This window comes from Rhagoletis pomonella, unplaced genomic scaffold, assembly GCF_013731165.1.
Source record: "Rhagoletis pomonella isolate Grant_MI unplaced genomic scaffold, Rhpom_1.0 Rhpom_scaffold_00002, whole genome shotgun sequence".
NCBI lineage: Eukaryota > Metazoa > Arthropoda > Insecta > Diptera > Tephritidae > Rhagoletis > Rhagoletis pomonella.
This window is the reverse complement of record NW_023458556.1, coordinates 64,213,784-64,229,711: the sequence shown is the minus strand read 5'-3', so window position 1 is coordinate 64,229,711 and position 15,928 is coordinate 64,213,784. Positions and strand designations below refer to the sequence as shown.

General features: G+C 36.2%; 1 protein-coding gene across 1 annotated transcript in view; it reads right to left on the bottom strand.

Moving 5' to 3' along the window:
* Positions 1-398: 398 nt before the first annotated feature.
* The window catches only part of LOC118733975 (zinc finger and SCAN domain-containing protein 12-like), a 22,683-nt gene continuing 7,153 nt past the window's right edge, over positions 399-15,928 (bottom strand). The window contains exons 3-4 of the mRNA XM_036463634.1: positions 978-1,509; positions 399-904 (exon numbers count right to left, since the gene is read on the bottom strand). Coding sequence (XP_036319527.1) covers positions 760-904; positions 978-1,509 — 677 coding nt within the window. The 3' untranslated portion in view covers positions 399-759. The remainder of the gene's footprint in view (positions 905-977; positions 1,510-15,928) is intronic.

Sequence of the window (15,928 nt, the reverse complement as noted above, 5' to 3'; positions counted from 1 at the left end):
TATATATAGATTGGCGGAAAAATATGAGAATAAAAATTGTTGCATATATTGTGAAAAATTTGCTGTGCCAATACTTTGTACCGGCAGTGTTTATGGATGCAGTATTATAGCCCATTGAATTTTCGTACAATTAAGTGTAAGTTTGAAGAATCTAAAAATTGCTGCTGATTTTTTATAACCTTTTTTGCTGACGGTATTGTGCATTTTCTTCCATATATATTAATCCAAACCAAGGCGAATTCATACAAAATTATAGCGGGAGCCTATGACAGTGATTTTTACAACAATACATCATTTTGACATTAATCACGAGGCGAAAAAATCATATGAATTCGGCTTGATCCAAACGATGTATTTTCCAGTAATTTTTGATCATAAAATAAAAAAAAGCATAAGTTATCATGGCGATGCTTTCATTGATTTATTGATACTTAACAAAAATTTGTTTCAGGCGATTTCGAACGTAATGCTTTGTTCAAATTTTGTAGTTCGGCGTTTTGAAACACAATAGCTGTGTTTTCTTGGTCAGTGGCGGACCCACAGGGGGTGTTTTAATATATAGACGCCATATTATAAATACATATGCGCCATATTAAAACACCCCCCGTGGGTCAGCCACTTACTGACATGTAGTTTAGTGAGAAATGATCGTGATATTGAGTTGGATAACCCAGAAAACAAAACTAATGCTTTGTACGTGTGTAAAGCAATTGACGATTGCGAAGTGAGCCATATTTATGTACATTAGGTCGATAAATTTTATGGCTGCACTTTTCTTTTTATCTTTTCCATTTCCTCAGCTAGTTTTACATGAGGGGATCGACCAGTGTTCGCCTTGAACATAGCAAATAATTCATCAGCCGTCATAGATGTTTTGTGTTTGCTCATCATATGTTTCACAAAACTGCATAAAATAAAAAATTTAACCGCATATAACATATGTATGTTTATACATAAATTAATTTTCGAATACTTACTATTCACGTTTTGGAGAACCGTAATCGCAAAAAGTACAAGTATATGGCATTACGCCAGTGTGCAGGTACGAGTGGTCTTTCAATGATTTGCTGTGTTTAAACTCTTTACCACACACCTCACATTTGTGCTTAATGTTGGCATGCTGTTTCAAATGATAAGTGAGGTGTACCCTTATTCTAAATCTGCGGCCACACAAATCACATTCGAATGGCAGTTCTCCAGTATGAATTCGCATATGTACTTTGATGTGAGATTGTTCTGTAAATCTCTTATCACACAGAGGGCATGCCAAAGGGCGCTCCTTGGTGTGCAATAATTTGTGACGTCCAAGTAGTGCTTGGGTTTTATATGAATCACCGCATATATCGCAGGTATATTTACGCTCTCCATGGTGTACAGCTAGGATATGATTCTTTAAATACTCTTGACTATATTTTTTCTGACACATTGGACATTCCTTGAGGTCACGCTTAATATTTAAATGTTTTCCTTCGTGTGCTTCGAGTGAAGGTTTAGAAGATAGTATTCGCGCTAGAAAGTAAATCAAAATATATGTACATATCAGTTTTGGCAAAATATTAATCTTATTAACGATTAAAATGTTAATCGCGACGATTAAATTGTTTAATCGTTAATCGTCGGTTGTAATTACGATTAATTAATCTTAATCATCAATCGTTAATCCAATTTAAAATATCTGATAAGAGACTAGTTATATGGTTTCTTTACATAAGCTGAGAATTTTTACAACCCATCGCACATGTGCAGAGGGATATTAGAACCTAGTTTGCATAACGTCTGTTGGTAATAAATCTTAATGAAAATCACCAAATTGCTTATGTTGCCTTTTCATTGCCCCCTCCTTACTATTTGTGCGTAGAGGGCACTGAAAAGGCAGCATTTTTCGGTAGAAAAGAAAACGCCATTAGATTGATGAGGAAACCGACTTAGTCATACCCGATTAACTAGCCATGTGTGCATAGGACAATTCCAGCATAAATTAATTAATCACCAAATCTATTTAACAATTAAAAATAAATTTTTTTTAATCACGGCTACGATTAACTGTTTAATCAGATTTAAATTAATCATGGTTAAGTGTAATCGAATTGAATTTAATCGAATTAAATAATTTATTAAAAAATCAATCACTTAGTACCAAAACTGGTACATATCGCACACGACCTTCAAAAGTGACACAACTCAAAATTTGGCATTTTTGAAACTATGCACTAAAAATGTACACGGAGCTTTTATTTACCTTTCAGGAAAAGTTCGAGCAAATTTGTGTTATAATTTGTTGAAAAAACTTAATGTAAAGGCTCCCTTGCCCATATGATTAGCATGTGGTACGAAATAGTTTTTCGCATTTTCTGACGAACGTCTTATGTTGAGTTGTGTCAGTTTTGAAGATCGAGTGCGATATGTATCGTACCTTTGCTGCAAGAGTGTCATAACCCAAAAAATCAAAAACTCGAGAAAAACGGATATTGTTATACAACACAGAAGAAGAGGTGGCGGCCATTTCTGCATACATAACTCAAAAATTTTTGTTTTGATTATGACACTCTTGCAACAAAGGTACGATATTTATAAATATGTCTATTAGGCTGGGTCGATTTTGTATGGGGGAAAATAAAAGGCATTTGACCGTATTGTAATACATAGTAATATTATGATGTCTTAGGTCTAAGCCAATTGTTATTGGCCACGAAAGATTAATTTAAAACTTATCTTTAGCCCGCGCAATTGAATCAAAGTGTATGAATTTTGAAAACGAAACTTTGGCTTGTATATCTATGGTATTCGCTAATTGTTATAAACAGGACGATATATTAAATTAAAGGTTATTAAATTAGTACCTCACGTTCATTTATCATTTTTCAATAAGTCTACAAGTTTTTAAGATATTAAAATAAAACTTACGACAACTATAAATTTTCCTCATGGTGAAATAAATATAAGGTGATATCATGAACCAATTAGAACAGATCTGACCGGTTGAGAAGCAGCCATTTGTAATAGCAATTGAGAAAAAAGTGTGTGACGTTCGTAATTTTGAAGTTTGCTATTTCTGTTTTGCTTCTTTCTTTACGTGTATTTTGTCGGTGGTTTTTTCCAGTGATTTTTAAGCGATTTTCAATAAATTTTTTGTGCAAATATAATTAAAATGAAGTGCGCGGTGATTGATGGCAAAAACACATACAAAATAATAAATTGGTTAACACAAACATGTGCTGCAAAATTGCTTGCATTTTTTTCTTTATGCTTCGTCTTCATGTTCTTTGTTTACTTTTCAAAGAAAATAACATGGCGCCGAAATTACAAACGTCAGACAGAAAATTACTTTTTTCTTTTGCTTCATCTTGTCAGATCTTGTGTAGTTGGATCATGAGTGATATCACTTACATAACCTCACTTTTTCTGCATGGCAATTGCGGCCATGCATTTTGGGGTAGTAGAAAAAGGAGGAAAGGATTAGGATACTCCTTTTTGGGTACTACTTCCAATACATACATATATCAGTCAAGAATGATAGAATACAAGATTGCGCCGATCAGAGAGGATTTTAGAGAATAACTTTTGTGTGGCGTCACACTGGTGCAATTGCGAGAGAGAAATGCCAAAACGCGAGCAAGAATGGAAGAAGAAGAAAAAATGTTGCAAGGAAAACATAAACAAGTTGCACAAGTGGGACGTCATGCAAACAACGATTCTGTCAAATTCGTTAAGAGAGGAATAGCGGTCCGAATCAGCGCAACCTTTGTATTCTCTCAATCGTGTATATCAGTGGACCCCAAGAATGATAGAATACAAGATTGCGCCGATTGCAGCAGAATTTGTGAGAGTAATTTTAGCGTGACGTCAGCGTAGAGTTGACAACTGAGAGCGGCGAGAATGAGGGCGACTAGTGATGTGCTGAATTGTCCTCAATACTCGGTACCCAATACTTAAAAAAGATTTCGGTACCCTATACTTCCTTTTCGGTATCCGATACCGATTATTTACATTAAACCCTCGCCATTATATGCATTTCAGGTTTAGAAAAAACTTTCATTACTAATTTATATGATATCGGCTAAAACACTTGAACTTATCGCCACAGAAAAATATTATTTTATCAGTTTTAACCTTAGTCGATCCAAGGTTCAAGAAAAATACTTTGACGGATGAAGAAGCCTTTCAGGGGAGAGATTCTGTGCCAGTTAGCGACAAGTTTCGGATCGATATCGCACTTGTTGACTTACAAATATTTGATATCAAACGTCGACAAAACCGATACCGATTCGAAAATTGTCGTTAACTGGTTACAGAATCTGTCCCAGGCCTACAAAAATGATATCGTCCAATTCAGCTGGAACAAAAATGCTTCAAACAAGTAAGGGTTTCTCTGTATTATGGCATCGAACCGACATATATACATCTTTCATTTGAATCAGTAAAAAAGCTCTATTGGCTCTTACATTCGGGTTTTGTTAGGCGTTTTTTCCATATTTTTGGCCTATGTGCGCTTTTATTCGAAACCTAAATGTTTCGGTACCGAGTATCGAGAGTATTGGGTATCTAAAAGTATTGACTCAGCACTTCACTACTGCTGTCTTCTCTACTATGACGTCACCAAAACAGCTGATTCTGTCAAAATCACTGAGAGCCGAGTAGCGGTATCGTCATCGGCGCCACCTCTGTATTCTCTCCACCGTGAGTGGACCCCACACCAGTTAAATGAAGCTTGCATCAATAAAATATTTTTTCTGTAAACCAGTGTAATTACAGTTTAATTTTTTCGCTCAAAAGAAATTATTATTACTTGGTTTTTATTTTTTCGATCAAATATATTGATTTTAATAATTATTATTCAGTTTAATTTTTCTACCTTAAAATTATTATTTGTAAAACCTAAAAGGCCACACGGTCGTACCACACACATATGATGATAAAATAACGACTATTTTCCGTCTTTCATTTATTCATATTAAAACAAATTAAATTATACCGTTCTCTTTATTTAATTATTCTTAAATTCTAATAAAAATGACATATTAGCCAGTATGGAATTTTATTTGTATTTTTTCCTTAAGTTCTGAAGTACATGTATATGCGTACTTAGTTTTTAAGTATCTTAACTTTAAAGAGAATTTTATTAAGACCTTTATTTCTGTTACCATTTTAAAATTACATTTCTGAATTCTATCAGTTATATTATAAAATAATTATGCGTTTAAAGTGTTAGACCAAAGTGCATTATCGTAGCCATCCGAGGCACTGTCCAATTATATGTTGGATATGTATAGTATATATTTTACCAAAAATTTACTTACAAAATTTTTGCCCAGAAATGAAATTGGAATAAATACAGTAGGCATTACTGTAACGCTGGTATGCCGAAATTGCCAAAATTACAACAACCACCTTCTAAGTGACAACACCTTATTATTATTTCACCATGATTTTTCCTTATGAATTTGCAATTCTTCATTACTTCAGCAACCAAGTGAAAAATACAAAAAAGTGAGACGACATTTATTTCAAACGTTTTAATGTTTTCGGATGTTTATATACTACTAGCAGACCCGGCGAACTTCGTCCCGCCCAAAATAAAATTTTTTGTATTGAAACATTTTGGTCCAACATTTTCACCAAGAGTTCACGTTCATGATTTTTAGTGACGCATTTGTCTTCTAATATGTTAACGTTTGGTGGTAGTCAGAAGGCATATTTGCCGTCTTAAATAGCTTACCAAAACTGTACATGCATACAAATATACGTAATAGTTTCAGTGCGTTTGAAAGGTGCCACGTCCCCTTATCAAATAGCCCCAATTTTCTCTAAGAGCATGGAATTGATTTCATATACCTTTATACCATTTTCGAGTAATCTAACCATGGGAGGTGCCACGCCCCTTTTTCCAATAGCCCCAACTTTTCTTCATAACCAAGCGACTGGTTTTATATATCTTGTACATACCAAGTTCCAGTACTCTTCCTTGAACACATCCAGAGATATGCAGTATCCTCCTTTTCCGATAACCACAATTTATCTCCATGAGTATGCGATTGCTTTCATTTATCCCATACCATGTTCGAGACCTCTTCCATGAACATTTTCCGGGATATGCAGTATGAAAAATTCGGTTTGTATGGGAGGTGCAATTGTTTTCATATATATCCATACCATATTCGAGTAGTCTACCATGAACACTTCCAGAGATATGGAATATGAAAAAATCGGTTTGTATGGGAGGTGCCAGGCCCCCTGCACCTCGCGGTATGAAATATACTTTTCATCCGATTCTCATACCTACCATATATAACACAAAAATTTTAATAAAGATCGGTCGAGCCGTTTAGGGGTACGATTTTTATATATTAGATAAGCACGATGCGAGAAGCATAGACAAAATTTCGATGAAAACAATACACACCCACAAAATTTCATTGAAATCGGTTAAGCGGTTTCGGAGATTAGCGTAAACGAACACAGTGATACGGGATTTTTATATATTAAGATCCCCCACTATAAGCACCTACCATAGATACGTCTGCGTACCAAATTTCAATTTCATGTGACTTATGATTTTAAAATTATAGCTGATAAAATTTTCCACGCCTATGGGATGTGCCATGCCCCCTTTTACAAACCCATTTATATATAAGCACCTACCATTGATATGCCTGCATACCAAATTTCAAGTTCGTGGGAGGTATAGTTCCGAAGTTATAGCTGATAAAAAACTCCACGCCTATTGGATGTGCCACGCCCTCTTTTCCAAACTTATTTATATATACCCTAATATAAGAACCTACCATTAAAATGGCTGAATACGGAATTTTAAGTTCATGCAACTTATAGTTCCGGAGTTATAGCTGATAAAACATTCCAGCTCCATGGGACGTGCCACGCCCCCTTTTACAAACTCACTTATATATACCCTACTATAAGCACCTAATATAGATACGTCTGCGTACCAAATTTCAATTTCACGTGACATATGATTCCGAAGTTATAGCTGATACAATTTTCCACGCCTATGGGATGTGCCACGCCTCCTTTTGCAAACTCATTTATATATGCCTTACTTAAAGCGCCTACCGTAGATATGCCTGTATACCAAATTTCAAGTTCTTCGGACTTATGGTTATAGCTGATAAAATTTTCCACGCCTATGGGATGTGCCATGCCCCCTTTTACAAGCCCATTTATATATAAGCACCTACCATTGATATGCCTGCATACCAAATTTCAAGCTCGTGGGAGGTATAGTTCCGAAGTTATAGCTGATAAAAAACTCCACGCCTATTGGATGTGCCACGCCCTCTTTTACAAACTCATTTATATATACCCTGCTATAAGCACCTACCGTAGATATGTGTGCATACTAAATTTCAATTTCATCTGACAGATGGTTCCGAAATTATAGCTGATAAAAATTTCCACGCCTATGAGATGTGCCACGCCCCCTTTTACAAACCCATTTATATATACCTTACTGTAAGCACCCACCATTGTTATTTCTGCATACCAGATTTCAAGTTCATGTGGATTATAGTTCCGGAATTATAGCTGATAAAATATACCTATGAGATGTGCGACGCCCACTTTTACAAACTCATTTATATGTACCCTACTATAAGCACCTACCATATGTATGACTGAATAACAAATTTCAAGTTCGTATGACTTATAGTTTCGGATTTATAATAATAATAATAATAATAGATTGGCGCTTACACATATGTTAGTGTTTGGCCGAGCTTCTCCTCCGATTTGTGGCGTGCGCCTTGATGTTGTCACACAAAGCGGAGGGACCTACAGTTTTACGCCGACTCCGAACGGCGATTGTATTTTCATGAGAAGCTGTTTTTCATGGCAGAAACACACTCGGAGGTTTGCCATTGCCTGCCGAGGGACGACCGCTGTTAAGAAAAAACCTTTTTTCTAAATTTTTTTGCGATGTTGCTTTGACCAGGGTTTGAACCCAGGCGTTGCGGAGTGGAAGCGCGCACTGCTTACACTACACCACAGCGGTCGGATTTATAGCTGATAAAATATTCCACGCCTATTGGATATGCCACGCCCCTTTTTTACAAACTCATTTATTTATACCATACTAAAAGCACCTACTATATATATGACTGTATACCAAATTTCAAGTTCATGTGACTTATGGTTCCGAAGTTATGGTCGATAAAAAATTTCACGCCTATGGGAGGTGCCACGCCCCCTTGTCGAATCCCATTTTTTCCCCCTATTATAGGCTCAAGTGTCATGTCAATACTCTGTCAAAATTTTGATCGATTCTGTCCGTCGGTTTAGGCTTCAACATGGCACATACATACATACATACATAATTATACAAATATATATTAGATATCTATCCTTCTCCCAGCGTAAAATAATTTTTGGGAATATCCCGACCCCAGCGCCCCCTATCGTGTAATTTTTTAGTCCAAATATTCCTGTTCAATTGGCTAACTTATGTTCAAAATATGAGCCAAATCGGCAAGTGCAATTTTTAGGAATATCCTGACCCTAGCCCACCTAGCGAGCAAATTTTTGGTAGAAATATTTCTTCTCAAGGTACTGATATATCTTCCAAATATGAACCTAATCGGTTCAGCCGTTTAGTAGTTGAGTGACATTTAATGTACAGAAAACTCTATGGAATTGTGAAATTGTGACATCTCATCTTTCTTAATTTTTTGGCAACCACAAAAAATTTCAAATTTTTTAAATCGAAAAACCTTCCACACAGAAGGTCCAAAAAGTACTTTTTACAGAATTGAGATCGGTTCAGCCGTTTGGTCAGGCATCGCCGTCATACGAAAAACATTTCATTTTTATATATATAGATTAAAAGGACCATGGACTTGGTCACGCCGGTTTGGTGAGTTTTCAAGATCATAATGAATGAAGTCATACATGTATTGTCAAAGATTAGGAATCGTTTGATAAGTTAAGTATTAATGTTTATTATGTTTTACGAAAGTGTTGCTCGTTATCTAACAAAGACCATGTATGTCAAAATTTCAAACTTTGTACAAAAATGTGCAAAATTCGACAAATTTTTGAGCTTTTTAATTAGATTTCTTAGAAACATTCAAACTTGCCGTTTATTGTACTAAAATTTAATGGGCTACAAAACTGCATAGATACTCAAGACAATTCTAAAATTAAAATGTTTAAAATTTTGATCAACATTTGTTAAAATTCGTAGAATTTTTATAAATGTTCTACAAAGTTTTAAATTTTGACTTATATGTTTTTTTAGATAGTAAGATATTGTTAATTAAAAAAAAAACATTTGTTAAACAAAGATAAGTAGCCAACCTTTTTCTCTTTGTTTTGTTTTAAATAAAACTGTATTAAAAGATGTTATGTCTTTTTATTCTAAAAACAAAATTGTTTGTTCGGATTCGATGATTTGTAATGTCCCGATTTTTGGCCACAGAAATCTGGTCACCGTAGGTATGGGCATTGTGACTCCTCAAGCGAAATGAACTAATGATTGCAAAAAAATGAAATTAAACATCGTAGTTGACCAAAAAAGAATATTAGACTTCATTCTCTCAACTTCTCAGAATGTAGAAAAGCTAAGAAATATATAGTAAGATAGGATATATTAAAACAGCCTCCAAAACATTTACTAAAGACGCCCCTGAACACACAAATCAGTTTAATTGAAATTTTGTTTTTATTTATTTACTAGCAGACCCGGCGAACTTCGTCCCGCCCAAAATTTTTATAAATTTTACTGAAACTTTTTGGTCCAACATTTTAACCAACAATTCACGTTTAGGATTTTCTTTGGCACATTTGTCTGCTAAGATTAAGGTTTTTTGGTCATTTGCCGCTTTAAATAACCTAAGGAAAGTGTTATATCCGTTATTGAAATTCTCCAGTTGTGCGGCATTTCATAGCACGGTTATTCGCAAAGCGAAATAAATTTTTTCCTCTTCACTCTCTGGCGGCAACAATGTGACCCGGTTCTATAGTGAATGTCCTAGAAGCTTTACAGCATAGTAGGTGGCAATTTCAAAATGGGTGCGAATCATTGTTCCACAGAAATGCAATATACATATACTTATTTCAGACGAAATACCTTAAAAGTTCCATTGGGCCAATTGCAACGCAGGAGCGTTCGATATACTCAATGGTGCAACAGGTCGATTTAATCTGACCTTCACGGCCCCTTTTCTCACTTGGCTATTTTAAATAATAGCTCGACTTCAGCACCACTTGGCAGCACGTTTTTGTAATAGTATTGCATACATATTTAAAACATTAGCCAAATCGGATCATAAATAAGATTTTTAGCAATAGCTCAACTACAGCGCCAACTGTCGGATTAAATTGTGAAACTAAACCATCCAGAGACCCACTCAAATACACAAAAAGTTTCGTTGAAATCCGTACAACCATTTAGGAGGATTTCACTCACAAACACACCTACAGAAGAATAAAAAAAATTCACTCAAAGATAGGTAAAGGTCGGTACGTTTGTAGGCCCCACAACCCTTTTCAAATAGCCCAAATTTTCTCCATGAGTATGGGCTTGATTTCAACTATATACATATCTCCATACGAAGTTCCGGTACTGTACCATGAATACTTTCAGAGATATGCAGTATAAAAAATTCGATTTATATGGGAGGTTCCACGCCCCTCTTTCCAACAGCTGCCCTCTTTCTTCATGAGTATGCGATTGATTTCGTATATCTCCATACCAAGTTCCAGAACTCTACCATGAAAACTTCCAAAGATAGGCAGTATGAAAAAATTCGGTTTGTATGGAAGATTCCACGCCCCCTTTTCCAATAGTTCCAATTTTTCTCCAAGAGTATGCGATTTATTTCGTGCATCTCCATACAAAACTCTAGAACTCTACCAAAAAATTTCCAGAGATAAGCAGTATGAAAAAATCGGTTTGTATGGGAGATGTCACACCCCTTTTTAAAATGGCTAAAATTTTTCTCCAAGGGTATGCGATTGATTTCGTATATCTCCATACCAATTTCCAAAACTCTACCATGCACACTTTCAGAGATATGTAGCATGAGAAATTCGGTTTGTATGGGAAGTGCCACGCCCCCTTTACATATAGAATTTTTTCAGCCTAAAACCATCCTTGGGACACGTGCGGCAGGTGGCAGTTTAAAAAAAATCGGTTCAGCCGCTCTCGAGCCTTGCGAAAACTAACAAACGGCTTTCTAAATATAAATTAGTTGAGATATATTATATATTATAATTATATTTTGACAGTATCCGTTGTTTCTGATTGGCGCAAAAAAATCTTGCCTAGTGACGAATTCGCCCCTTGATATGGTCGTTACTTAAAGCTATTTATATCCGAAATTGCATGAAAATTGGAAAACAGGAATCTATAAGCTTATCCAGGCAAAAAGCTACCTACGTACCGAACTTTAAGCAAATCGGACCATAAATACGATTTCTTCGAACAGATCGGTCCCTGGTCCACTTCTCGGAAAAAATTGACCATATATGCTAATATATGCTAAAAAGCTACCTACGTACCGAATTTTAAGCAAATCGGACCATAAATACGATTTTTTCGAATAGATCGGTCCCTGGACCACTTCCCGGAAAAAATGGGTCATATATGCCAATATATGCTAAAAAGCTACTTACGTACTAAATTTTAAGAAAATCGGACTATAATAAGATTTTTTCGAATAGACCGGTCCCTGGTCCACCTACCCGAAAAAAGTAAAATTTTTTAGCCTAAAACATGGTGGTTACCGAAAGCTATTTGTATGCGAAATTTCTTGAAAATCGGACCAGCCGTTCGCGAGATTACCTGTTACAAAAAAAAGGGACTTCTCTTTATATAATTAGTATAGATTTTATACTTCACTTTTGGGTGTGTCAAAATTTCATGTGAAAAAAATATGTGTTGCTGGAAAGATTTCACGGCTGTGAACAGAATACTAACCTTTGTACGTGGCGTATGAGTAAATTTCTTTTCTGCTCATTTTTCTTACAAAATATCTTTGCGTATTTTCATTTGACCACTCATTACTTCCTATTAATCCATCGATTTTCTTCATTAGTAATTTGATTTTTTTTTTTTTGTTACAGAACAGGCTTTAGCACAAATGCAAAAATATTGCACCGAACCTGTTATTTTTTTAATTTTTCTTCTATTAAAGTTTGATTTTTTTTTTAATTTTTTCACTAAAAAATAAAAAAAAGCTGGAATGATTAATTAATTTTTCAGAAACTATAAGCCCTATCGGAAGGTGATGTATATACGGTTTATGGAGAATTTCATTAGCTTTGCCGTACTTTATATTAAGATTTTTAAATTGGTTCGTAAGATATACGTAATTAAAAGGAACCAATTTTTGCTTTAAGCTGAATAACGGTAAATTGAAAATATCTCAAAAACGTATCCATAGAAAAAAAAAATTAAGCTTGCAAATCCCAAAACCCCAAAAAAAAACCTAAAATCCAAGATAGCGAAATGTTCCGGTATGAAATTTACGGGCGAGATTCTGGATCCATGATCTACGTGTCAAATAGAAGTAAACTGTATCAAAAGTTCGCTGTAAAAAATTTTTTTTCTTCCTACCAATTTGATCTAAATTTACTTGGCTAAAATTTAACTTCTGAATTCCTAGAAAATTGTAATTTTACGTGGAAAAAACTCAATAACTTTAAAAGTTGGGGACGTTTAAAAATAGGTTAGCCATATTTGACATCGGGGGGCAAAGCGACATCAAGTGCCATTAAAATATATTAAATTTCCCACTGACCTATAGGCAATTTGACTACTTTCTGAAAAATTGCATGAAAATGCTGAACTTTGGGGCCTTTCGAGGCACGCCTTTCCGTTGTCCGATTTTGAAAATTTTTCGAACCGCATGTTTTTATGACCAATGGAACATTTCTAGGGGGAGTCTTGCTTTGTAGCTTAAAAAAAATTTCATCCATACAACTAAGACGCAGGCTAATGTGCAGGCATGGGCAGAGAACGAACGAGCACAAATGGGCTAGCTTTTCTCAATATTCATCGCAATCTGGATGTTAATGTTCACTCAGTATTAAACGAATTTTTATCTATACCTCGCTGAATTGCATGTGACTTTTCTTTGTGTTTTACTAGTTTATATCCACAATTAAATACAATATGCGGAATATGTACTTTAAATAAAAAATGATATTCTCGGTTATTACCAGGGAACGGATTTTATGGAAATAGCCTTTTTTCTGCTAAAGAGGTAGAGTATATTCGATTAAAAATGTCCACGATTTAGCTTTCAGATTCCATATATACACATTTGATGTTGCATTTTTTGTGTGCCTTTTTTTAAGATATTTGCCTTTTTTGCTTATTGTACCTTTAAAAAAGTGATTATAGCGAGGAGAAAGCCCTTATTCCTGATAATGTGAAAGATTCAAACGTTCCATATTTAAATTGGGCACCACTTGTATCAACTCACGTCGCGCGCACGTTTAGTGCATTCAAAGCTGTGTTAAAGCCTGTTCTGTTGCAAAAAAATCAAGTTGATAATGAAGAAAATCGATGGATAAATAAAGAAGTAATAAGTGGTTATATGAAAATGCGCAAATAATTTCTGTATGAAAAATAAGCAGGAATTAATCTTACTCATACGCCATGTACACCTAAATATATCTCGAAAACTTATCCATAGAATTACAAATTAACTCGATTTTCGGAATCAGCGAGCAATTCTATATAGGAATTGTATAGTGACGTCGGTTGAATATTTTTCCTGTAAACCAGTGTTATTTTTCAGTTTTTGTCCTTTTAGTGCTTTTGTTTGCCTTTTTTGCTATTTCTAGTGCCTTTAACTGCCTATTTCGTTTTTTTTTTGCATTTTCCAGCCTATTTCGTTATTTTATTTTGCCTTTTTTTATAGGTTTTTAGGTCCCAAAAATCCGTTCCCGGGTTACAACGAATGACTTTAATAAACAGCCAAACAAGCGTTGACTCAGCAAAAAGGACAAAAATCGATCGACATTCATTCACTGCTGCCTCGCGTTGGCATTTGCTCATCTCTACGCTTGTATCGTCGATTTGTTAGTTTGGGGTTGAAATGTTTTTTGCAATTCGCAAAACGATGTTCTTGTAATTGGTATTGACGTTGTTGTCGTTTGGCTCAGTAACTTAAATTTTTTGAGCACTTCTGGCCTATATAACTCGAGACTGACTCTCTGTGAATGCCGTTCCAGGCCTGTCGGTTCGTCCGTCAGTTCATATAGATGCCTTCTGATGTGCCGTGGCGAGCGATCTTCCGCAACAGATGTCTGTTCGGGTGCCCACGTCAATGACACCCTACTAGGAATTGCTTGCAGAGCATTGTGTTATGCTCCTTAATTGGGAGCCGGTTCTACGTACCGGAATGAATAGGGTTTTACCCGATCAAGGGCGGTTGTTTCAGCGAAATCCCTCAATAGTTGTACTTCCATAGGGCACATCTGCTTCGCATGAGTATGCCATCGACATGGATGCCTAATTGCCGTTTGACCCCCTTTGGCAAGGGGTTGAAAGTCGACATTGATTATGTATGGGAGGGTATTGCTACGTGGACCCAGTAATTTCAGAAGTTAAAAGCCCTTCCGAAGGGCCTTCCTGAGAGTGAAGAGGCCTTCCACTCTACATTCCTTTCTCCTTTCTTTTTTGTATGGAGTGGCACAAATTGAAGGGCTTCTTTCGCTACCCATGGAAGGCTTCCAGAAGGACTTTCATAGGACGTACTTCAGAAGGCCTTTTGGAGGAGTTCTTTTAAAGTTGCTGCTTTAATTTATAAAAATCATACATCTTTGAAGTATTTGCTTAAGGTTTGCAACAAATATGTGTTATTGCAACTTAAAATGTTTATTGAAGTTCATTTGTAATGTTTAATAATATAAATTTATGCATTCGGGTAAATTTTCAATGGATAAGTCCTTCTAGAAGGCATGTAAGGAAACACTTTTTTCTTCTAAATTATCTTCAAGGGAGTGAAGAAGCAAGAAAGATCCAACTCTTGTAATAATTGGCTTCGAGACATGGCAATTAAACACTAGTGGTCAGAAGCGGCTACAACAACCCCGCTCACATCGGTTAACATCTCAGTCGTTGTCGTCAAGCTCCACTAACGGAAGCCCCAGGAAGCGTGCAGCCTCAATGGAATCCGTCCACAGGGACAAAGGCGTTAGTGTTGTCGGGTTTTCCGGGCATACGAAGAGATGTTTCGAGTCGTGGGGTGTCTCTTCGCATGCCGGACACTCATTTGGCACATCTGCGTCTAATCTGCTCAAGTATGGGTTTAACCTGCTGCAGTAGCCAGAGCGAAGTTGGGCTATTGTGGTTCTAGTCTCCCGAGGCAGATGAAGCTCCTTCTCGTCAATGTCCGGTGGTTGTGCGCCTAGTACGGCATTCACAGGTCTAGAGTCTACATAATTCGAGACTGAGTCCCTGTGAATGCCGTTCAGGGCCTGTCAGTATGCTGAGGGGTCCAGAGGCTGCTTGATGAACCTCTGGACTTCGTCCGCCAGTTCGTAGAGATGCCTCCTGACGTGCCTGGGCGAGGACTCTTTCGCAAGCAGCTGTCTATTTGGGTGACCACGTCTGTGGCTCCCAACCAGAAACTGTTCGCAGAGCATTGAGATATGTGCAGTGTTTTGTGTCGTCTGTAGCTTCATCCACTGCGTCCTACTATTGCCTTGTATGTTGCCAGCAACGTTTCTTTGTCTTTGTCCCAAGTACTGCCGGCTAGCGACTTGAGGACCTTGTTGCGGTTCTGTATTTTGTTGTTGTTGTTGTCGAAATGTGTAATTTCAGTAATTTGTGTAAATGTGTAATTTCAGAATTACATCAGTATCACGTATCCGATATAGAAAACTACATTGTGAAATAATGAGATGACATGAGGACAAGTTATCACATGTGACTCAAGGCCAACAATAATAAGCGACATCCGCA